The following is a 26,546-nucleotide window of genomic DNA, read 5'->3' on the forward strand; positions in this document are numbered from 1 at the left end:
TGGCACAGATTAAGTACTGCATAAAGTAGGAAGAGGAGAACGAGGATAAGTAGATAAGTTTCAAAACAAATAACTGCTATTAACTGGATTGTTTTCAAGACGAGTAATAATCATTTTAGCTTCAAAATTGACCATATTCAAATTCTTTTCTGTCAAACTTCATTGACGGTACATTCGCAGCCCTAACTTAATTCTGTTTGCTTGGAAAACACATTGTCCAACTGAAGGGAGGATATTTCAACCATGTATTTAAAATACTTGGAGAGAGGTACTGGGAAAAGCTCCACTGAAGGAAAAGCTGTGGAAAGTCACAAGTGCATATGTGCATATGGAGACATGTGCTAAGATGTCACTACAGTAAAAAAATGGAAACAGCCTCACAGTCCATCAGTGGAGGCTTAGTCACATGACAGAACATAGTATAGCAGTAAAAACAAAATTAACTGCATCTACATATAAAAAGCATTAATGGCCACAAAACATACAGTTGCACAAATAAAAGAAAACTGCAAAAGAAATACATGGTGTAATGCCATTGGCATATTATAGTGGTAAAAGATATATAAAACAAAAATTTTACCATTTTAAATATATAAAACATGAAATTTACCATTTTAGCCATTTTCAAGTGAACAGTTCTTTTTTTTTTCTTCAAGATTTTATTTATTTATTGGAGAATGAGAGAGCGAGCGAGCATGAACAGGGGGAAGGGCAGAGGCAGAGGGAGGAGCAGACACCCCTCTGAGCAGGGAGCCAACGCCAGGCTCCATCCCAGGACCTTAGCTAAGATCATGACCTGAGCTGAAAGCTGTTGCTCAGCCCACTGAGTCACCCAGATGTCTCTAAGTGAACAATTCTGAAGCATTAAGTATATTCATATGGTTATACAGCCATCACAGCCATGCATCTCCTACATAAGTGTCTGAAACACATACACAATCCTAGATATTTACAAGCACATATGGATGCAGAAATTCTGTGGAAACATGTGTGGAAGTGATACACGCTACCTGCAGGGTATGGTTACCTCTGGGGAGAAGGGAAAAGGGAGTAAGGATAAGGACATGGGGCTTCAGCTGTATTCATAACATTTTCTTTTGATTTTTTCCTGAGCCATGTGAAGCGATTGTTAACATCTGTTAAATTTGGGTGGTAGATGCAAAGCAGTGTGTCATGCTATTTTCTGTGTTGTCTACCATTTGAAATATTTCAAAATTTCAAAAAAATTTAAGTCAAAAGCAGGGATTAGAAAGCAACTTGAAAATTGATACCTGACAATTCCATTTTTTTCAAGATTTTATTTATTTATTTATTTGACAGAGAGATAGAGAGCACAAGTAGGCAGACCAGCAGGCAGAGGGAGAAGGAGAAACAGGCTTCCCCCTGAGCGGTGAGCCTGATACGGGGCTTGAACCCAGGACCCCAGGATTGTGATCTGAGCCCAAGGCAGACACTTAACAACTAAGCCACCCAGGCACCCTCTGACCATTCCATTTTTAAAAGTGATTTGTTTGTTTGTTTGTTTGAAATAAGGCTTTCATGCCTATAGAGATGATACTCAAAATATTTAACAACCTGTCAGGCACAAGTCCCAACGTATCAGAACACACACTGGCTTTGGCCCTGGAAGTAGGGTCTTTAAGGCCTCCTACAGTGGCCAACACACAACTGTTCTTTTCCGTACTGATTGGATTTGAAGCTGTAGAGCCTTACCAACACCTCTAGTATGTATCCGTATGTGGGATTTCCTGAATAGCTGACCGTGAATTTCCTCAATATTAAAGAGTCTAAGTAGAATGAGTCTGCTTTATCGTTCCCCAAAGAAAGTCACTGTTGCCTTGGGAATGAGTCCTGGCCCATTTCAAGTTTCTCCCTGAGGAATCAAAGGCTTAATAACTCAAATGTAAGGTTATCTTCAAGCCCCAAATATCAAAGCCTGGCCAGGAAGCCCCAATGTTATTTGCTCTATATTTCTTCCAGTTTCATTTACTAGCAATTCTGTTTGGTTTTTCAAAAAGCTTGTTAAACTGTGTAATAGGTTTTTGGGAAAAGGAAGGTGGGTAGGTGCCTGATTTTACCACTATTTACTCAAGAAAGAAAGCTGATTACAGCCATAGTTACCCTTAGAGCTCAGCAATCATTCGTTTTGGAAGGCATCTCTAACCCAAGAAAACTGAAGCCATAATAATAGATTGATAGGTCTGCTTTGCCCCCTCCAAAGCCAAAATCCATCAGAATGGCTTCTGCCAAGGTTATCTGCTTTGGTTTCTATAATCTTTTTCTTGTGTTCTCTTGAACAAAGTAAAATCAGAACTGTAAGAGACTACTACCCGAGGCCTGCTTTAGGACTTGACTCTCAAAAGGCACCGCCCCACCTTTCTCTGAGTGGTAAAACTGGGAGCATTTCTGGGGAGAGGAACCTGAACAGGGGCTACTTTTCAGTCTCCTGATTTTAGCCTGTTAGGGTTAGAGACCCTAACAAGACCTCTGTTGTGGTTTGTTTTGTTCTGTTTTGTTACTAATGCTAGTATTTTCTTTTCCAAGTATATCTGGTCTAGCTTTAACACATAACTTTATTCAAATTATCTACTTGAATGTTAAAAAAAATTATCCATTAACAGAATACCAAAACCACTGCCTTCTGAACTGGCCCTAAACTGATACCTTCCTAGTGCCTGGAAATGCTAGAGAGTTTTGAATTAAGGAAAATGAGAAAATGGTATCTGGCTGTATTTTTTAATGCCTCTATTTCCTTGTGTTTTCGCTCTTTTCTTAGACTCACTGTTATTCATTTAAACTGGCTGTTATTAATTTGCTTTTTCCTAGTTGCTCAGATTGTTCCCTTTCTACCATAGATCTTAGTCATTTATTCTATAAACCTTTCTCGGTTTTTATTTTAGTGCTTTCTAGCACTCCTGTGCAGCACGAGCGCGCAGCTAAATGCTGTCACCAAACACTGCAATGATCTCTTGTGACAACAAAGAACTCCTGGTTATCAAACAGGTATCCAAAAATGCCATCATCTTAATTAATACTTTCAACATATTTAACTGGTATCTGTAAGACACCAGTGCCAGTGACCAACTATGCTACTTAGAAGACTCCCACTGGTTTTAGCTACTTTGTCAGACCCACATCATGCTCCCAGTAGACCTTGTTAGAAAAAAAAAAAAACATGTTCACTGAGCTCCACCATTTTGTTCAGCTTTTCAAGCAGCAAATAATCTGGTCTGCCTAGGAAAATTTGGAGATTATGAGTGGACTAAAAAGACATGGTCCCTGCCCATGAGTGGAATATGATTTGGTTGAGGAGAAAAGAGAGGAATACTTAGAGAAGACTACAATCTAGCATTAGGTTGCGGGATATAATCTATAAACACTCCAAGGGTTCAGAGAATGGGGAGCTGATTGGCATTAGAGGAAAAGGAAGGGGAAAATGAGCAGAAGGAGGAAGATGTGCAAGAAAAGAAAGGAATCCAAAAAAGAGGGAAAGAGAGCTGGAAACTAGATTTGAACCTCTATTCTTGATAGGTAAAGTTAAGTAAACTCAAAACAGAATAAGATCAAAGAACCAAGGCAAAGAAGAGAAAGTAGGGCAGTGGAGAGCAAAAAGCCAATGCTAAATGGGCAATGAGTAACTCAGCCCCTCCTATGAATATGAGGATGGTCCTGAAATGGATTTGTTAAAATGACCCGTACTTTTATCTCAAGTGCATTCTTGGGTCCTGTCAAAAGGACACAGGGTGTCAAAACACCCTGTGCTCTCAGTTATAGGCCAGACCTTAGATTTTCAACCTAACAACACTATGCCTGTTGTGATCCTCATTCCTATCCACTGGGATAGGTAAAATCACATGTCTTCCCCTGGGCTCAGAAGATTTCTACCATCAGCAAAGAATGACAAAATTGTCTGATGTAACTGACAAGGAAAGAGCTTCACCAAGGTATTTGCAAGTCTTTGGGTCAGTTTGTGGATTGTAATTATTGAGGCTAGACTGGCACTGTGTCTTGAAAAATGAGCAGGATTGGGAGACTAGGAGAAAGAAAGGGCCCTCCACGAACAGGGAACATAGCAAAGGCAAATAATGTAATGATGGCAAAAGGAAAGGTATGTTTTGGAGCCATTATGTAGACCACTTTGACTGGAAAAGTGAAACAGGACCCTGTACAGACTCACCATCATTGTCAGCATGGCGGAGATGCTGACAGAATTCCACATCAGGTTCCTGATCTCTAAGTCAATCCATGCTGAAGCAGGTACTCACATAGCGGATAACCACCAGCATGATTCCAGAAGGCTAAAAATTAATCAAAATCATAAATATGAACATCACTTGTGTTAACCTTTCAGAAAGATTTCACAGACAGAGTAGATTTTTTTAAGCTTTTTTTTATTAACATATATTGTTTGTTTCAGGGGTACAGGTGTGTGATTCATCAAGAAGAGATATTATTTTATTTGATCTTTACAGTAATTCCCTGACGTGGGCAGCTCAGCTTTTAGTCCCACCCGTAGACAAAGGCAGATACCTGAGCACTGGAAGATTGTGGAAAGTTTTGAAAATCAGTCAGTCTCAACCAGGTCACCCAGCTTCTAGCCCCAAACTCTTCCGCCTCCTTCCATCTCTCCCATGAACATGTCTGGGTGGTTGAATTTCAAGAAAAGAGATGGGGATGGCCATGGAGACCCCAATCTCAGCCAAGACAAGGGAAGGGAAATCACCACCCCCCATGAACAAGGCACCCCAGTAGTTTTCAATTCTTTTAAGAAAACCTTATGCCTACAGATTGTCAAACCTGTACATGAGGATGTGGGGGAAAAAAAGTGTTGTTTGTCTCCTCAGGCAAAGTGCTTTGACTATTTTTTTTCTTTTACTCAGCTGTCATATTTGTATGTGCGTGTTGTAATCGAAAACTGATTGAGCCCAAATCAGCCCTCCTAAATGTCTCTTAATCTCCCATTTAAGAGGTTTAAAAATTATATTCATGCAGTATTTGTTACCTTGCCTTACCTTTTGCCAATGACTGTTTACCACTTCTGACTTTGTGAACTTCTCTTCCAGTGTCAGCTTCATTAGTCAAGATGTACAGATGTTGGAAGAATTTTAAATGGGCCTTCTGTGTTGTTTTTGAATGGGCACTACATGCAAATAATTATCCTACAGAAATTTTAATTCTTCTTGAGTTAGCCCAATTTTGTGAATAGCAAGCACTGTCAGGCTTAATTCCTCATATTCCGCTTTTATTGAGTATTCAGGCCAAGGTATTCTACTTAGTTTGCTTTTTTATTAGAACCTCTTGGTCATTCACATACCTTGAGAGAGACTCATTTTTCCCTAGAGTGTAACAACTGCAATTAGTTTTTGCTGGTCCATGGGCAATAAATGAACTTTCCCTCCTCAGGCTAATTGTTCACATAATGTTCTTGCGAGGCAGTTTGTTTCCTTAGCATGACAGAGGCATTTCCTCAAAATGTATCTTAGTAGTGTCCCAGATATGGTTGCTTGATGTTTGAAGAATTTTTTAAGAGGGGGAGGGAATATAAAGTATTCAGCTTGCATTTGGTAAACCTCATTAATCTTAGCCCATATGTACTGAGTCCCCTTAAATCTCAGCCCGCAGGCATCTTTTAAGCAAGAATTCTAGCACAAAAATAAGAGATGTGTGTTTCAGCTTGAACTAGAACCATCTATTTATCCCAGTATATCTTACACACACACACACACACATACACACACACCTTCCTCTTTAAAACAAGGAGAAATAATTCATACCATTTCTAGTATCTGGTAATGTTAAATTACTGTAAATATTGAGACACCACCACCACCTCTGGCCCAGGATCTCTCTGAGCCAACTGCATAGCATGGAACTTCATTTATTTGGTTCTCTGGATGGAAACTTTAGCCATCTCATAAAAGCTTGAAGGTTTTTATACCAACCGCTCAATTGCAGTATTTCCCCTAAGCTAACAAAATTGTTTTCAACCACTACCTCGTCTATGGTGAATCTAACATAGGGCAACTCTGCTACTGACAAAGGTTACATGATGCCTCATGGACTTCAATTGTATACTATGTCCGTCCAACATGGAAAAGCCTAAAATGTCCAATCAGGGCCCATGTGGAAATGTTTGTCCATGATTCTAGGCTTAGACAAGTCACTTCCAGAAAAAATTATAGCAATGACTGAGCAATTGGGACACCACTTAACACCACTTCATCCTTTTCAATGTGCTTCCATTTCATTGGCTCTTGTGAGCTTCACGCCATTTTACCCTTTATAGTAGTTGGATCTGGATTAGGAAATCAAGACGCTGAGTAGTTTAGTGTCTGAGTAGTTAAATGCCTTCCTCAAAGTCCCACAGCGGATCTATAACAGAAATCAGCCTGAAACCCAGATCCCCTGATGTGACCCTGGAGCCAGCATTCTCTCTGCTTTTCCTTATGTGAAAGCAAAGAAGTGAAGCGCATTAAGGCAAAATCTTGAGGTATTTCTGCTTCCTTAGTATTCCTGAGATGGTAAGATTGGAAGACATCACAAGATAATAACACAGAGCTCTTAACAGAGCAAAGTGGATTTGGGGGAGTCTGATCTGTTCACTGTGGCTAGCTACATGGATCAAATTAGTTTGCAGATCATTAGATCCATGGTTCTTATTCTATTTTGGTTGGTCAATGCAACCACTTCCCCTACCAGTACTCTAATCATCACTTATTGATAGGGGATGGTACTCCTCTTACAGGTCTTTAGAGAGAGAAGGTATCATTCCCTCCTTTCTAAACTCACTGTTAGGGAAATTCACTTGCAGCTCTTGACCTCATGGCAGGCTTTACTTGATTTAGGTTAGGTGTGTTTCAACGTACAGACAGTCCCCAAGTTACAGTGTTTTGACTTCACTGTGGTGCAGAAGCCATACACATTCAGTAGAAATCATACTTTGAATTTTTATATTTTCCCAGGCTATCAAGATGCAGTACAATATCTCAGGAGGCAGCCAGCCGCACCTCCCGGCCACACGATCACGAGCAAAACACAACCATTCTATTTTTCACTTTCCACACAGTATTTGATAAATTATAGGAGATATTCAACACTTATGATAAAATAGGCTTTGTGTTAGAAGGTTTTGCCCAACGGTAGGCTAACATAATTATTCTGAGCACATTTAAGATAGGCTACATTAAGCTACGATGTTCAATAGATAAGGTGTATTAAATGATTTCAGACTTAATGATATTTTCAACTTACAATGAGTTTATCAGGACGTAACCTTATCATAAGTTGAGGGAAATCTGTAAACGTGTGACAATGAAGTCTATAATTCAACAAGTTTTATTGAACATCTGGTGCCCGGGTCTACTGGATTTGATGAGATATAAAAGTAAAGCATAGTAAAATCCAGTTTTTGCCCTCAAGGAGTTATTGCCTGGACAGAGCATGATTGGAGAGTTCACATTTTAAAAATCCCCCCAAAATAGAAACCAGCTTCTGTAGGTTAGAAAGCAGAGGGACCAGAATGAACTGGAGTTTGTACGTAAGGCATTCTGGAAAAGAAACGTCTTGTAGAAGCCCTAAGTGGTGAATAGGATTTCAGTTGGTAAATGTAATAGTCAGGCCAAGCTAACTATATGGAAATGGGGGGAAAAAAGGAAAAAGAAAACAACATGCACTCTCAGTGGCTTAACAAAAACAGTACATTTTTTCTTGCTCACATCATAGGGCAAATGGGTTGCCCTCGGGAGGTGAGAGAAACCTCTACCTCAAGTGGTAATTCAGGGAACCAAGCTCCTTCTGGCTAGTAACTCAATCCCTCTGTATCTGGGTAGCCTGCGTGGGAAGAGGGTGATCCATGGAAGAGCTCAACAGAGGTTTTGTTAGGGGCCAAGCCTAGAAGTAGCATACATCACTTCTGCCCACACCTAACTACAGAGGAAGTTGGGAAAAGTAACCTAGCTCTATTCTCAGAAATAAAAATAGGGTGACCTGAATACATAACATTGTCTCTGCCATACTAAAGCGGGAGGGTTTTCTGAAGGAAGGACAGGGAAGAGAAAGGTGGCAGACCAAAAACACAGTTGAGTTCACCTGGGACACCTCCTTTTCTGGTTTGATTTGACTGAATTTGGTGAATTTGTCACAAATTTTGAGCTTTGATCATGGTGGGGACAAAAGAGGCTGCATTCTTAGCAAGTATTGTATTGTCAGCCATCCAGATTATTTCATTTTCCAGTGATGAAAATCACAAATACATTTGATTATTTTTGGTTTTACAATGCTAGTACCAGACATAATTTTTAATAGACTTTAGTTTTTAGAGCAATTTTAGGCTCATAGAAAAACTGAGCAGAATCTTCACACATTGAAACTACTCTGTATGTTACTCTAATGGTAGATACATGACAGTATACATTTGTCCAGACCCATACAATGTCCAACACTAAGAGTGAACTCTAATGTAAACTGGGGACTTTGGGGTAATAATGATGTGTCAATGTAGGTTCATCAGTTGTAACAAATGTACCACTCTGGTGGGGGATGTTGATAGCGGGGGAGGTTATGCATCTCTGGGGGCAGGGGATATATGGGACATCTCTGTAGCAAGACATAACTTTTAACAGCTGTGCTATACTGGTTATTAGATTCACTCCAAGTTCATGGATCTTCTCTGCCCACAGCAGCCTTTTCACTGACATTATATTCCTCCTGATTATCCTCTAGCAAGCATCATAAATCGGCAACTCGAGGAATAAATCCAGTTCAAAAATATAATTCGTTTGGCCCATACTCTATTTATTTAAGAAAAAAAATTGAATGCATTTATGTGGCATGTGCTCTTTTGTGAACCTCAGTTTTCCCTAGAACCTATATAATCTAACAGCTGGCACCAACTTACAAATTTATGTCACCTGCCTGACCCCTGAAAACATAGGAGTCTGTAACCCTTGTTTCTAGGGACTACTTTTTATGTGGTAGGTCATACTGTAATAGTCAAGTAACCAAAATCCCCATCGCATGGAAATTCTGAGTACTGCCTCAAAATTCACCAGCTTTGTGGGGGGTGAAGCCACCGAATATCTTTGAAGGATAATTCTGAAGAGGTCCAAGAGATCCACAGGAATATAAGAACTCTTAACCATCTTTTGAGAAGGGTCATTAGTTGCTCTGACAATTTAACAAAAGCAATGGACCATCTCCCCATACACAAAATACTTTGCAGATAATTTCATGGAGTTTTTTGAAGCCTCTGAAACCAGTCTATACACCACTCCTGTGGTAAAGTGATAGATTGCCCCATTTAGGCTTCATGGAAGAGGGATTAAGAGAATGGGCATTGAACTCAGACAAACGAGCTAAATCTAGAATTTTCTAGGTAGGTAACCTGGAGTTATTCACTCAACCTCTGAACTTCTATTTCCACATCTGAAAAATGACAATAATACCTACTCCACAAAGCTGCTATGAGGATTAAATGAGAAATGGATGTAGAGAATCCAGCCCCATGCCTGGAATAGCATAGTAGTCCCAGCAAATGAAAATGGTTATTATTAAATGTTATTAGACAGCCTTTACAGGTTTTCAGTGGCACTTACCTGGATTTCACACTAGCCTCAACAGTAATTCAACATGGCCATTCAGATTTTGCTTATGTGTCACTTACTCCAAGAAATCACTTGTGACCTTCATTTCCCCGGCCCATTCCCCAAGGTTACTCCGACGGCTTCCTGGACTTGCTCTAAACTCTTGCTTATCTCAAGGTGCTGTAATTGCCTTGCCATTGATTCCTCTCCCCCACCAGATTCTGAGCTCTGTTTTATACTACTCTGCTGTACTTCGAGTGCCTAGCACTGTACCTGACATATAATAGACACAAAATAAATCTAATAACGAATCAGGAGAGAGAGCTTCCCCAGCAAGCTTTTAGAAAAATAGTGGTTGATGGATATAGGAGAGCCCTTCATTTACTGTGCCTTGCCCTGAAGGTTAAAGCTTTGAGAGGATCAGAAGAAGAAGAGAAGACAAATGCTAAAAACTAGTCTTTCTTTCACTTGGAATTCTTGGTTAACTGACCCAAACATCTATGGTTCCTTATGATATCTCTGAAGCCCTTTAGAAAGTACCTTCTGAGCCGTGAAAGAAAGGACTTTCCAGTCAGTAGAATATTCATTTGAATGCTTATCATTTTTAATTTGTATTTAAATTCTTTGGAAATTGACCTTTACTGTTTAGAATATACTGTAACTTTTGTATTAAATAATATCAGATTGAATAAGGCACACCATTCACTAGTCATGTAATATTATAGTGAGTTTTTTAGAGTCTCTTACTGAAGAAATCCTGTTCTCATAGTTAAGGACACAGTGAAATCGCTTCAGCTGTTCATTAAGCTCTGCCTCCTTCCAACCCTAGTGACACACAGATATTTGTAATTCCTCCAAGTTCTAGAAGCTTCATTTGGGGCGCCTAGCAAGAGAACTTAATAGGCTTACTGTGCAAAAGTAACTTGACCCTTTCTGATCCCAGTGGGTAATTAAGTGGACAGTAATCAGATCAGTTGGAGAATGGACTTTTTTGCCCCTCGGAGAATTTCCATATAGACCAGCATAAGATACCAATTTTCAGAGAAATGGATTGCACATAAACAAAGCAAAATATTTTAATCTCTTTCTGATTTAAAGTGCTCTCTGTGATCAACAGCTAATGTCAGTTACACAATTCAGCACTTTCAATGTTGGAGATTGAGCCGATGCCATATTGCGCTTAGGACATTTCCTGAAAGTTTATTTTAACCATTTATCTCTGTATCATAAAATTAAAGAGCACATTGTGGCAGGGAAAAAAAAACAGTATTTCAGTTTTCTGGTTGCTAGGGCTCTAGATGGAGAGAATTTTATGACTACTTTCCAAAGCCTATATTCTGAAAGAAGGTTCATTTTTTAATATAGAAATAATAAAAATGTAGGTGGCCTCAACAGCTGTAATTTTTATAAATTAAATACAAAGATGCCTTCTGCCAACATTTGAAATTGGCATTCTGCACAACCAAATACTCTGATCTTCGCTGTTACCTAATTTAAGATTTGAACCACCGTTTCTAGGCTATTAACCTCCACATCTGGACTCACAGTGACCTCACGTCAGGAAATCCCTGCCTGCTCCAGTATCGATCAGCAGTGTCCTCTTCCCCAACAAGTGATACATTTATTAGTAACTGTCCAGGCCGCCCTAGCTTTAGGCAATTGTCTTCTTCAGAATTATAGTATTTATTCATTGGAGGATAATAAGACAGGGAAGGAGTCAAATAATTTCGCCTGTAATTTGCAGCTGTTTCATACAGAGCTATGCTTCACAGAGAAAAGAGCCTGCAGTTCAGATATTATATAATGTCCCCTACTTTGCATAAGATGTGGGGAATAATTTTTTTACAAGATGCACTTTATTTATGAGCAGGTCCTTCCATAGAAAGAGCTTGTTAGGGCTTAATGCTGATGAATGGAGACAGCACCATTCACACTGTCAGGTTATGGTCTGTCAGTGCTTTCATTATATGCACTAATTTACAAGGATTTATTTATTTTCTCACAAATGTAAAAATGTGCTCCAAGCTAAACATGCTGTCTGGGCGTCTGAGCCCAGTGTTTTCCTTACGGGAGGTGGGGTGGTGTGGGGACTCAAGCTGTCTGTGTTCTTCTTACCTTCCCCCACCCCCCACCCACTGCCTAACCTTGTGGCAACATCAGAGATCTATATATTTTTGCTTGCTCTAAAAACGAATACTGGTTAAATTTTTTTGAACCCTGGAAGTGGTCTTCTCAATGCAATTTAACTCCTATCTTAGCCAAAGACTGTGCCTTCCATTGTGTTTTTAAGTGATAATGAAAATGCTGTCAGCAAGCACATCAACGGATGTGGCCATTGGAACAAATTACACCCACAGCATTAGGTACCAAATTTTGGAAATCTGGGTACGACAATATCAAAACACGAAAGTCAGTTGCATCTGCAGATCTCACTAGCCCCAGATGGCTTTATGTGCACTGAAATCACTCACATCCCCGTCCCTGAAAGATAAAGCTTAAAATACACGGGGCATGTGCCACCTTCTCCCACTCAGCCTAACAAGCAGTAATAGCATCATTGACTTCCCTGGGCTACAACAATACTCATTATGGGAGGGGAGACCACTCCCTCGCAAGTAACGGCAAAAAGAATTCTTTTCCTGCCTGGGAATTTCAGTTTGGTTTTTAAACTTAGTGAAAACTAAGTATCCCTCAACCCTCACCAGTGAAGAGTTTGTAAAACTAGCTGTTTGAAGATTCTGTTTGTGTGCATATTGGTTGGTTGATTGGTTGGTTGGTTGGGGAAGGAAAATGAAAATATGTACATATAAAACATACCTGGATGCATTAAGAAAACATCTATCACACAGCCCCTCAAAGACCTTTCTACTATTTCTTTTTCAACTCCAAGCATAACTCCATCAAATTTAAAGAGTCTCAGGAAAAAAACGGACTCTTGTAATTTGGACCATGATCAAAGAAATTCCTACACAAATATATGAAAGGAGAATATCCTACAACCCGTCAGCCAAATAAGCCCTGAAGGCCAACAGTGAGGATTTAATAAGCCTCATCTGTGGAATTCAGCAGACGTGAACAGAGAGAGAGCAGTTCCCAGTGTTCAGAAGTAAACAAAAATTAAAAGTGGAAAAACCATGTTAAGTCCAGGATTATCCTCCCTGGATCGGTACAGACTTCACCCTCTGATGGAGATGAGGAATGCAGTGGTCAAGGGAACAATTGTCCTCCCTGGTGTCCACACAAAGGTGGAAGGAAGGAGCCCCCCCCCCGCACACACACACAAACACTCATTTTGAGAACAATACATTTATTTCTCTATACCTTTTGTGAACCTGTTCCAATTTTTAAGGAATACATTTATTTCTCTATACCTTTTGTGACTCTGTTCCAATTTTCAAGGGATTGGAAGCTCTAAATTTACTGCCTCCTCCTTAGAGCAATGCTTGCAGGATATTCCTCTCAGTTTCTATGCATCTGGATTCTTTGTCCTTTGATCTTCACAGGACTTGGCACAGTGACATTCAGTATGTATTTGGTAAATACTTCATGATTTCAAACACTTGATCTTTCACTCTATCCTCTTGTGACGAATTTTAACTTTCGCACTCGCTGATATTTAATACAGAGGTCATAGAAGTTAATCATACGCATGCCACAAAGCAGACTAAATAGTAGGCACTCGAGATACCGATTTTGCCAAAACAAAAAGCAGAGGTGCCCCTTGGTTCGTCCTCAGCCCAGATGTCCTGGGAATGTAAGAAATGCTTGTGTGCCACCATCCTTTGACCTGCTCAATCTTAAAAGTCTTTTTAAAAACCTCCTTAACTGTCTTTCAGTATCTGCAAATGAAAAAGAGACTTATCAACATGAACTTCCCCTTGTTTGGACATGCTGGTTTCCTTGGAGAGCCCTCCAAAACATAGACGAGTTTAGAGCTATTCAGGGAAAGTTAAAATGAATCTGTAACTTTTATAGATATTAAGGATTAATACTTCATGAGACGTGAGTCTCATGTCAAGTCATGAGACATCAGAGTTAATCAAAGTATACCATAAAGCCAAGTCTTAACATTAACCTGCCAACGAATTAGTTCATCTAAAAGCAGTCTATTAAATTGGGTTTACAAACTGTCTTTAGGTGAATTCACTCTTTACCACAGAGATGATTTTGTATGTGAATGTGCACACACTCCAAAAGGGCATGCTTGTTATCACAGATGTTCCTAACTTGAATATATATTCTGTGTTTCACGAGGTCCACTGGGTAAATGTGAGGTAGGAAAAGACTAAATTGTAGACCAGTTTTTAAAGTAATGCCATGTGGTTATTTTCAAGAGCACTATCAAAAGCACCAAGGGAAGCAGGAGTTGAGCCATATGTTCTTTATATGCGTCTGACACTTTAAAATGTATTATTTCATATGATATTTATAACAACCTAGGCAAAGAGTAACCAACTCATCCCAGTTTGTCCAGAACTGTCCCAGTTTTAAAACTGAACGCTGCCTCAGTCCCAAACTAAGACGGTTGGTCACCTTAGCTTAGGTAAGGAGGTAAACAGTGTTCTGAGACTTACTTCCGGCGTGGGTGAGGGTTCCCCCCACGCCACCAGCAAACAGTTCTCCCATACCAGCTCTGTGCCCTACAGTTTCACTCAATTCTAACACCATCGACCCAGAGAAAAGGTCAGATCCCACAGGTTAAGGGCTCAGTCCCACAAAACTGCTCCCCACACACCTGTGCTTCTGGCCCACCAGCTATAGACTGGAGGTTCCAATAACTCCTTCTCTGGGTTTAGCTAGAGGGGCTCACAGAACTCAGAGAAACTTTTACTTACTAGATCACTGGTTTATCATAAAAGGCTCTAAGTCAGGAACATCCAGATGAAAGGTCCGCATAGGACAATGTATGTGAGAGGGGGTATGGAGTTTCCCTGCCTTCTCCAGGCGCGCTGCTCTCCACAGATCTCCATGTGTTCGCCAACCTGGAAGGTCTCCAAAGCCTGTCCTTTTGGGTTTTTAGTAGAAGCTTTATTACATAGATGGGATTGATTAAATCATTAGCCATTGGTGACTGAACTCAGTTGCCAGCCCCTCTCCCCTTCACAGACGTCTGGGGGCGGCACTCAAAGTTCCAACCCCCTCTATTCCTGGATGGTTCTCCATCTTTAGATTCAGTCCAAAAATCATCTCATTAGCATAACAAAAGACACCTTTATCTCTCCTGCCACTTTGGAAATTTCCAGAGTTTTAACAGCTCTGTGCTAAAAACAGGGACGAAGGCCAAATATATATTTCTTATTATAAATCACAATATCACAAGCAGATAATCTTTTCCATATTTTACAGAAGAGGAGGCTACAATTTAGAGAGACGAATGACTCAAAATCACACAGGAGTTGTAAATGATGTATTCAGTATTAGAACCCAAGCCTTCTAACTGCTATTATATATTTTCCAAAACACCAGGCTGTAATTAACACAATGTGTAAAATCTACTGTGAGAATTTTATTGGCTTTCATTTTTTTCTAGAAGTTTAACCGTTCCCTTTGTGACACCACAATTTTGCTCTCCAAACTCCTCTGAATAGGTAACACAGAGGAAAAAACTCAGTCCAGTTTATCAGAATTATTACAAAGTCTCTGTGAGCTGAGTGTGAATTGATGACAATAACTTTAATGCTTTCCAAGTCAGTTATTTCTAATGCAACTATGAAAATAAGCGGTGGCCTGTGCATCTACAGCCTAAAAGGAATGTAACGTACCCTGCCTCCTCTGTCTTTTCCCATTTATCTTAAAGAGGATTTTTTTTTCTGTTTGTGGAGCTAGGCAAGTATTGGAGGGGGGTGGCAATATAAAGCTAGACAACCCAAAATGATTAGACCTTCCTTTATTTCCACGTGTTACATTTTATCATTTCTTCTCAATACACAAAGAAGTGAATGTGTGTCCGAACAAACCTCTCCCATTACTGTCCTGTCTGTGCTGAGCAAAATTGAATCCATATGTCTTTAAAATGCTTTTCCATTTCTGTGGCTTCTTTCAAAATATGGATCTTGGTGCAAATGTGGCCCACTAGATTACTAATGCTCATTTGCTCTTTCCCAACAGGCATCACAGTGGATAGGCATGGATTCATTTACTTTGTGGATGGGACCATGATTCGGAGAATTGATGAGAAAGCGGTGATCACAACTGTAATCGGCTCAAACGGTCTGACATCCACACAGCCATTGAGCTGTGACTCGGGAATGGACATCACTCAGGTAGGCACCGTTGGTTTTCAAGCGCTATCACCATTTGGCATCATGGAAATGGATAACAATTTTCTCATGCAGAAATTAGGTAGAAAGGAAGCCTGGTGTATCTGTTGTAACACCAGATAGCAGAAGTTTCTCTTTCTATAAGTTACCTTTTTGCCTCCGCAGAAAAACTCACTTGGGAGTAGTGCTAGGTGATTCAAAGTTGAATCAATTGGAGGGTAAGGCCAGTCTTTTGTAAAGTATTTTCCAAGAAATATAATTTTATTATTTTTAAATAATGCAGTAACTCACATTCGAAAAACCACTGATGACCGAAGTCCTTAGAAATCTTTTGTAATGTATATGTGAGCATGACTTGTTATTCATGTGTATGTAAACAGCTTTCTTTAGGGCATTTGAAAGTCTTAAGCAGAGGCGACTTTCCCTCTAAGATCTAGTGTACATTTGTTTAGGAAAGCTCTTTGACAGAATAAAAAGGAAAATTCAGTGTAACGTTCACCTGAGTTGAAAATTCTGATTTTTTTCCCCAATTTATTTATTTTCAGAAAAACAGTATTCATTATTTTTTTCACCACACCCAGTGCTCCATGCAAGCTGTGCCCTCTATAATACCCACCACCTGGTACCCCCAACCTCCCACCCCCCCGCCACTTCAAACCCCTCAGACTGTTTTTCAGAGTCCATAGTCTCTCATGGTTCACCTCCCCTTCCAATTTACCCAAATTCCCTACTACTCTCTAACGCCCCTTGTCCTCCATGCTATTGGTTATGCTCCATAAATGAGTGAAACCATATGATAATTGACTCTCTCTGCTTGACTGATTTCACTCAGCATAATCTCTTCCAGTCCCGTCCATGTTGCTACAAAAGTTGGATATTCGTCCTTTCTGATGAAAAAAAAAAACTCAAAAGACCTACAAAAATATTTTGTGGTTTGTCTAGGAATAACACAGAAAATATTGCCCTTATTTTTGGTGAAGACAGTAAGTTTTGTACAGTTTATTTCAATCTAAGTAAACTATGAATTTTGTTTTTTTTTAAAAAAAAAAAAGAAAAAGAAAATTCTGATTTTACCACAATTGTACAAAATTGGGATTTGACACATAGAGAGGTTATAGAGCATACAGCATAATCCCAGCACCCTGTGTGCGTCTTCCTTAGTCTGCGGACACGAAGAGGTTGGTATGTTGAGTGAGAAAAATAGACCACACAGACCTCAAAGGGATTTTCGTGCCCTAATAGTCCATGAATCTGTGACTCTGGTGAAGCAGACTATTAGATCATCTTTTTAAATGAATTAGAGTAGAAGTTGAGAATTTTAGGATTGGTTAGTGAGTGTATCAGACAGAGTGGTTTTGACTGCAAATAATGAAACATGTGTCTAAAAATATTTTCAACAATAAGTTCTCCTGATGTCACATGGTGTGATGGTCAGAGGTGAGAAAGATGTCCTTGTGTCACATGGCTCTTGCCTCCACCAGGCACTGGTGGAGTCCCCTTGAAGTCCCCTTAAAAGGGGAAATGGGGATCACCAAAATGGTTTCAGGCCCTCTGGAACAGGGTCACCTTCCCGAAGTCTATTACTACCTAATCCTTGAGCCAAAGTCAGGCTTTTCTTGGCAAGGAATGGAGGGCTGCTGCATGGGTGGGCAACCAGTGATATCCTCCACAGTCAGGACATTCCAGCCGCTTCATTCTTTGTACCACCTGGAACAAGGAAACTCAAGCGAACACATCACCCGGAAACCTTGCTTTAGTCACTAGCTCTATTCTCCCCTCCTATCTCCATCCTCCAAACATACACATGGCTATAGGATTCTAGAAATGTGCCTCTTGGGGTTTTTTTTTCTTCTTTATGTGCCCCCTACCAAACCCCAGAAAGGCAGAAAGTAGTCAGAGATACTTTCAAAAAGATTACAAAAATAAAATGGGAATTGGAAGGCCTGGAAAACTGGTCCAATGAATGAACCATCCTTCAGAGAGGATTGAGTAGATCAGGCTGTCGCGTCGTAGAGCAGCCTAACTTTCCATGATGCAAAATCCTACAGAAGGCAAGGAAAAAGAGCATTATTTATGGCAGTAAGGAAGGGTGTAAATGTGTTTCTATGGAGGAGGGGGACGAAAAAGAGAAGATGCACGTATATGATTCACTTGTGGGATATTTTTAACTTAAAATAGGACACTTAGTATCGCAATCAGTCAAGTCTAAACAACTTCTCTGTTTCTGTGTGGAAAAATTATGCTCAAAAGAGAATTCTTTGTCTAAATAGAGCAAACATATGATCCTCATCACCATGAGAAGGGTTCTTTCTCACATGGCATTTGCTAGCCATAATTGCCACAATAAAAGCTATCTCATCCCTTTCGGACTGGAACTTAGAGTGTAGCCCCTTGAAAAGGAGCCCTGATAACCAGGAGACAGAATCACATTCTTGCTATGGCATTTCATTCCAAGCCACAGTTTCCCCAATGCCCTCCCTCCCTTTATTTTACAGAACTTCAGCTTTAGAGAAACAGTAGCTTTGGAGCTCCTGGGTGACTCAGTTACGCATCTAACTACTGCTCAGGTCATAAACTCAGGGTCCTGGGACTGAGCCCCACATTGGGCTCTCTGCTCAGCAGGGAGGCTGATTTTCCCTCTCCCTCTGCCCCTTCCCCTGGCTCATGCTCCCTCTCTCTCTGTCAAATAAATAAATAAAATCTTTTAAAAAGAAAAACAGTAGCTTTGGGGGGTATAGGGGAATTTAGTGGGGCAGAATGGGAGAAAGGTATTAGAAATTAGCAAAACTGACTAGGAAAGAAAGCAGGCTTTATGTCCAAATTCTTTGGCAGCTTTCTTTGCTGCTGTCCATTATTTCCTGTTCTGTGCTTAAAGCACCCTAAAGAATAATTAGAATTCTTCCTCTTAGGCTGGCACAAAACAATGAGCCTGTAATGAAATCTACCTCAGTGTCCAGATTATGACCCTCCACCTTTATTAGGGACTTGCTTTTCATGGTTCCATTCCCTTAGTCTGGGATTATCTCTGCTGCTCCAAATCCCATTCTCCATCCTCCTCACACCTCACCTCCTCCAGGGGATGCTTCCCTGATAGTTCTAATCCTCACTGTTATTTTACTCTCTTACAAAAATTTAGTAACACCACATTTAATAAGGTAATCTGTTCTCTTGTCAAACTGTATCCAGCTATTCTACCAAGGTAGACTCTGTGTTCTTTGGGTATGCATAATAAGTGCTCAGCAGACACAGTTAACACATAAACCGATACCAAAAGGACAATATGGTGCAAAGAATAAGGAAAAGTGGTGAGAAATAAAGCTAGAGGTACGTAGCGATGACAGCGTGATGTTTTATCCAGTGGACAATGGGGAGCCAATAATAACATTAAGCAGAGAAGTACTGTTTAAAAAGATAATTCTAGGTATTGCATAGAGAATTGAAGGAAAGGAAATGGTGTTATAGGCAGGGATTCAGAGGCCATTGAAGTAATATATGTGTGATGGGGAACACATATATGTGTGATGGGGAATATATATATATATATATATATATATATATGATAAGCACCTTGTCAAAAGACTTCTTTAAAAATTAAAACACTTTCCAATGTTTTTTGGATGTCCAGATGATGTTTCTTTGGAATAGAACTCTGGTGACACTGACCATAAAGCTGTTCAGTTTTATGAGGGTTACAGAGGCAAGCAATGATAATGACCAAACCTAAAGAATCAGCAGTACAGATCAAGAAACCTAGGCAGATTAGTGAAATATTGGTGCTAAAATCAAAAAACTTGTTGATTGGACTTAATTTCAGAATTAATGAAGTCCAGGTACGATGGTACCATTCCCTGAGATGAGGAATACAGGAAGAGGAAATGCAAGTTTGGGGGCGAGGGTTGAGTGACGGGCTCAACTCAGGACATGTTGACTTTGAACTGCCAAGGCAGGTAAATATGTCTTTCAGGCAACTGGAAACAGGTCTAAAACTCAAGGCCTGAAATGGAGGTTAGATTTGGGATTATCAGTCCACACATGCACAAATAGGGTGGTGGATGAGATCTTCCAGGGAAAGTACATAGCATCAGAAGAAAAAAAGAGAGGGAGAGAGAGAGAAGGCTTAGGACCAGACTCCCAGGACATCAATACTCAGGAGAAGTCTGAGGAGTGGGAGGCCACAAAGGAGACCAGAGGGGAACACCTGACAGGTAGGAGGAAAACCAAAAACATGGGCAGTCAAAATGCCAAGGGAAAGAAGCTTTTCAAAAGGAAGGGAATGGTTAATATCAATTTCTGCTTTAGAGGTCACATAAAGGAAGCTGGTTTGGGTTTTGTTTTTTTTTTTTTTTAAGAAGCCATTTGGTTTGACAGCATTCGTGACTTTGATAGGAATTAATTGGAGTAGGATTGCAGTGGTAGAGTGGGAGGTGAGGAAATGGGGAAAGTGAAAATAGATCACTTTTTTGAGATGCTTGGCTGGGAAGGGGAGACTCTGGCATTAAAGCAGATCAGCTCCCAGGTGTGTGCAAATCAGCACCCGGGTGTGGCACAGGTGGACACAAAGTGGCGAACACTGAGTGAACTCAGCTGGGTGGGAGCATATAGTGTCTAGCACGAGAAAGCCAGTGTATGGCACAGCTGCCCAGAGGCTCAGCCTCAATGGCCAGTGTTTCCCCCGCTTGTTTAGACAGCTATGGCAGACTGGGGCCTTATGTTTTCCCGGACTGTACTTAAGAACATGGGCTGTCTTCAGCTAGAAGGAAGGAAGCTGAGTTGAGAGCTTAGTAACACCTGCCAAGAGCAAAGCCCCCGTTGTTTCTAGTAGTACTTACGGTGATCCAGCTGAGCTTATACAGTGCTCAGTTTCATATTTCAGTAAATCAAAATATATTGATGGGTGAGGGTGGAGATAAATGTCTAAGTGAGAGCACACAGAGTCTGTGACAGAAACAGACAGGAGAGAAAACAGAGGCCTTGCAGCATGAACATTTGAATCAGGCCTTATGAGGAGCTTACTGATTCTCAGACTGTGTGGCAGCATCATACATTATCAAAAGACCTTACAGAGCCTCCACTGTTTGAAACCTTTAAAGCAAATGTTGGATAGCAACAATCTATGACCGCTTGGAATACAAGCCTCTCTGGACTCAGGAAGAGGAACCAACTATTCTCTTCAGGTCCTTTCAACCCCGAAGGTTGCTGTGCAGAAATGTAACTCCATTCCTAAAGTTTCTTGTTACTGCCCTTGCATTTCAAAACCAAAAGGGGTCCAGCAAGGGATGGCCCATCCATGGTAGCATAGTACCTTCTGAAGCTGAGAAGTGATATGGAGAACATTCTTTCTCTTCTTTGCTTTTGTCTTTTGCACTTTTCTGAGGCAAACCTGAACCCTGGGAAGAATGAATCCTCGATAGTCTGCCTTACACTTCAGTAGATCATGATGTCCTCCCTACAGTAATTCTAACAAGGACAGCTACCGCTTATTGAGAGCTTACTATGTGCCAGGAACTTTGCTAAGCTTCTTATTCACACTTTTCCATTTTATCTCCACAACCCAACCAGCCTTGAGAGGTAGATATGATTATCTCCAGCTACAGAGGAGAAAGCTGGTAGTCAGAAGGATTGAGTATCGTGCTATGGCCACGGAGTTATGAAGGGATACAGCCAAGATTCAGGCAAAAGCTTTCTGACCCCCATCCCATGTGCATTTTTCCAGCTTCTACATTTTCAGTGACAATTGGAGATGACCAAATATCATTTAGTAGTTAGCGGGTGACAAATGCTCTTTGGTTGAAGAATATGCTGTATATTCACAGAATGTGTGTTTATTGGCACTTAGGAAATAGTTTAATAAAAACTAATCATCTCAAGAAATGAAATTTGCTTTGACAATAAAATAAGCCATTTGTTCAAAAATCAATATCTTTTTTTTGATTTACTGAAATGTGAAACTGAATTCTCGGTATAAACTCTGAAGCATAACTGCCCTTTGTAAGCACTGCTATAAACAACTAAGCCCTTCACTTCAGGAGATGAGTTGATTCTGAAGAGATTGGGCTCTTTATTTCCATTGCTGCTTTTGAATCATCCTGCTCTGCTAACTCACTTCCATCTCATGCCTGACTGAATGGAACTGGGAGTTAGACCAAGTCACTTGGTGTTGATAGCAAATTTGACAGCTGGCTTACTCCTCGGAGCCAACCTGATGCTCTCCCAAAATCAGCCCAATAGCAGATACACAAGAACGTGGACCTTTTGTGTGCATAGACAACGCAGTTGACCCACTGTCCATAAGACACACTTTCAGGTGTTTGTCTAGAGTACCCAGTATAGAACCAGTTCTTTATAAATTCTTGTTAGATCATCTGTATACTCCCCAGTGGTTCCCCAAAGCACCCAGTTGTCAAACGGACCTAACAGGTGGAGGGAGGCATCATCCATGGTTAAGGAAGGACAGTAACTGGTTCTTTGGAGGAACAAAGTTTGCTCCATGCAATTCATCTGTTCAGCTAGTCTACTAGGAATCTTACTTCTCCTCCCAATCATTTGATGCTGAACTTTGCTCCAGAATAGTCTCACCAACCAACCTCTCTTCAAATGCCTCTTGTGACAGAAAACTCGCTACCTCTTCCAGGCAGCTCATTCCATCTTTGAATGTCTCTGACTGATAGAAAGCTCTTCTGGAAGACCTTTAATTTTAACTTTGTAGTGTCCTTCTAACTTTCACCATCTAGTCTTACCACAACTCTTGAGGCCCTGTGTTATTAATCTAATTGGTTTTCTATGCAATAAATGTATTAGTGAACCAAGGACTATACTGGGCACTTTCATTTATGTTATCTTATTTATACTCATGACAGCCCTTCAAGATAAGTATTATATTTCCCTATTTTTAATAAATGTGAAAAACACTGTTCAAAGAGGCTGAGTAACTTGGTCAAGTTCACACAACCAGTAAGTGACAGTTGAAATTTAAACCTGATCAACCTGATGCCCAAGTCCACATTCTTTTCACCAAGCTGCTACACCAAACTGCCTCTTACACACAATAGCCTTCTCAATCTGTGTGAACGACTCCCCCAGGCCTCCTAAGTCACATACCTGATTCATTAAACTGCCCCTCACTTAGCATGGTTTGGGTTCTTTTGCCATTCCCCTCACTCTTCTCTGAACATGTTCCCATTTATTAATATCTCTTTGACAGTGAGATTTCCGGAAGTGAATCAAATAATCCAGATGTGCTCAACTCAGAGGTAGAATGGGGACTATCACAATCCTCTTTCTATATTCTCTGTTTCGGTTCATTTTGCCTAGTGGTTTTCAAAAGGACTTCTGCCAGAGAACATTTACCTCAAATGAAATAAGTCCCCATTGATAAAACTGATGCAAACAGTAGTAATATCAACAAGAAGTAATATCCCAGAACCTTCCCTATTCAGGCTCACTCCCACCCAGTGGTACTTCACATGGCGACCCCCAAGAAGGCACTTTTGCAAAATGCTAGGGAAATAAAGATTAAGAAGCCACAGCTAAAGTTAAATTGGACTTTTGGACACTTTTGATATATGATGTGACTACAGAGAGTTAAAAATTTACATGTCTTTCAACGTCCTCTTCTCATCTTATACTTGTACAGTTGGTTATTTTTGTCATAGTACAGGATCTTACATTAGTCTATATTCAGTTCCATCTCACTAGATTCAGTCCATATCTTGGTATTCTTCTGCCATTATCCAGTATCTTCACTATCCTTCCCAGCCTTGTGTCACCTATTGATTTGATGAATGCCTTCTATGTCCTCATCCATGATAATAATGCTGGACAGATAGGCCAAGATGAAATTGTGGCACCACTAGACTAGTTATCTGTTAAATTGTGAACCCATCTGTTTGAACTATCGCCTATGGGTTGTGATTCATAGTGGAGCAGGAAATCAATATAATGGCTTATGATGAGGTTTAAGAAGAAAGGAAATAGAACACAAAACCTTAGAGTGCGTTATGTGTAATAAGGGTGAGTGAGTATTGTTTTGTGAAACTTTTATTTCAATTGTAGATCCTGGATAATTGTGTAAAATGTAGTTCTTACTGAGGGTCACAGTCAAAACAAGCTTGAAAGTCTCTACCGTCACCTTTATTTTCTTCAGCTTATCCACAAAGAAACCTTACCAGGCTGGTAACTCTGTTTTGAAGGGAATAAAAATCCCTTGACGTAATTTGCTTCCAGTCAAGGTATCCATAAACCCCACTTCCTCATCTAAAAATTAAGAAACAATGGCTTAATAACCACATTTGAGGATCTTTTCCAAACTGACATCTGGTTTCTTCCATGCAACTTGTGAGGCATATCTTCTGATTCTCCTTGAAGTTGAAACTATGTTTATTCACCTCTAATCTTCCAGCACGTCTTCTACTGCCCACTGTTTTTCAACAGTCACCAAAAATTTTGTTCTAAAAACCCATTTGCAAGTTCTCTCTAAGAGGTCATTCTTCCTGGTCAGGAAACTTGAACTCAGTTTAAAGAAGTTAGGTGCTGTGCTGCAGTCCCTTCAACTCATCGTGGACTCCAGTAACTTGGAGCCAATATTCTTCGCAGTCATTCTCCTTAACAGAGAAAACAAAACTTTCCCCTCTCTTATCCCTCAGCAGCTTTACACCACCTGCCCCAAGGAGCGGACCTCTGCCTTCCCTGCTTGTCTTCCACTTTCTACATAAATGAAAAAGCCATTTGTTGGTGTCCTTAGAACTTTTTGCAAGCTTCAGATAGACTAATCTCAACTGGGTGTAAGGGGAACCTAGAAAGCCTCTTTCTCAAAATCTACATGTCAATTCGACTTTATACAAGTGGTTTTTAGCATTTTCTGTTGTTTTGGAAAATACATATATAATGACACCCAGGCATGAAAAGTTACAGCAATCAGGGATAAAAGGAGGGGGACCAAAAATAGTAGTTTGGAACAGAAAAGGCACCTTCTTTTCCCTTCCTCAACACTTGTCTGATGTTTCTCATTGTCTCTGCCTCTCTTCCTTGCCAACCCTTTCATGTCTACAGAATGTCCTCCATCACCCCGAATGATACAGATGATATTGAAACTCAAGTTCTTCAGGGGTTACCTGCCTTTTCTTTGTGCACTTCCATCACTCTCCCATGTGCACACTGAAAGGGAACAGAATTAGATCTTTCAAATGAAGGCCATTATAAGTAAAATTCCCTGCAGGGACAGACTTCTAAATTTTGTGAAGCTCTGTAGGGAATCAAGAAAATCTGAATTATAATAAGTTTGCTTGAATAAAGGGCTCTCCCAGGTGGGAAAAAGTTTATTTTCAAAGTTCTTGCCACCAGAGATGAAAATCTCACCACCTCCACCCCCCATCACACCCTCCCAATGCTTCAGGGACTATGGGGATGGTCTCACTGTCAAAGAAAAGAAGAGGCCTGTGGCCACACTCCAGATAATCCAGACAGAGGGGTAGGTGATAGAATTCGGGAAGGAGGGAGTTGCTGGCAAACAGCAAGACAGAGAAAATGAAAGCAACTCATCTGAGATCTCTGTAAACACCTCTGTTAGGGGCCAGCAAAACTGGCCAACAGGCCAGCTGGCCAACAGGCCCAGCTAAGGCAGCTAAGGGGGTGTACAAGAAAGGGGACAAAAGGGATAAGAGATTAGGAGTGGAGAATGGCTCAAACAACAGATTAACGAGGCCCAGGAAGTAGTAAAATGAAATAAAAATATGTTTGTGGTAACCCTTGTACCATCCATTTACTTTATCCTATTTGGTCACCTTCCCGTGGTGACTGCCAACTTATGGATTGGATGGCATTAAAACTCGTACCAGGATGGACAAAATCCAGTGTGCCCCTTCCATAGACTATTACACAGCCTCAAACAACGCTTATCACCTACTACAACATAGATGAACCTCGAGGATATTCTGCAAAGTGAAATAAGCCAGTACCCAAAAGGAACTATTTCACGATTCTACTCACAGGAAGGAACCAAAGTCATCATAATCACAGAAACGGAAAGTAGAAAGGTGATTGCCAAAGGAAGTGGGGAGAGGGAATTCGGGTTTCACAGGCAGAGTTTCAGTGTTGCAAGATGAAAAAATTCTAAAGATCTGTTGCAAACAAAATGAATACATGTAACACTTCCAAACTGTACATTTAAAAATGGTCGAGATGATAAATTAAACCTTATATGGGTTTTCCACAACAATAATAAAAAATTCATATACACCAAACCTCCAGTGGATTTTCCCATTTTCTTTCACTGTTCTCATGCCTGGACAACATGAATTGTGCAGCAATCTACCTAGTCAGCAATTGGTTCTTGCAGCAATCCAAACGTAAGCATCCTAAATCAGCAATGTTCTGCTCTATTCATTTGAGCCACATGCTCTCAGTCAATCCCCATCAGTCACAGCCAGTCCCTCCTGCTGATCTGAAGGCTCCTACTATAAATGTAGAAATGAGAGTGGGGGAAGTGCTAGTCTATGCAAGGTAAACAGGGACCTCAGTCTCCATCAGCCATGGCAGGAAGGCACTGCTAACATGGCCACACACTCTTCTCAAAGACCTCAATCTATCGGTAACTCTAAATGTGAAATTGTTTAAAATAGAAAATGAAGACTACTAAAAATGAGCAAACTTCTTAACTTCCTAATACAGACAAGTTTTAAAAGGTTGGAACATTTTCTTTTCTTCCATA

General features: G+C 40.4%; 1 protein-coding gene across 1 annotated transcript in view; it reads left to right on the forward strand.

Annotated features, from left to right (window-relative positions):
- Positions 1-26,546, forward strand: part of TENM1 (teneurin transmembrane protein 1) — a 792,472-nt gene that overhangs the window by 703,638 nt on the left and 62,288 nt on the right. The window contains exon 25 of the mRNA XM_044235713.1: positions 15,690-15,844. Coding sequence (XP_044091648.1) covers positions 15,690-15,844 — 155 coding nt within the window. The remainder of the gene's footprint in view (positions 1-15,689; positions 15,845-26,546) is intronic.

The sequence above is a fragment of the Neovison vison genome, chromosome X, assembly GCF_020171115.1.
Source record: "Neovison vison isolate M4711 chromosome X, ASM_NN_V1, whole genome shotgun sequence".
In the NCBI taxonomy this organism is placed as follows: domain Eukaryota; kingdom Metazoa; phylum Chordata; class Mammalia; order Carnivora; family Mustelidae; genus Neogale; species Neogale vison.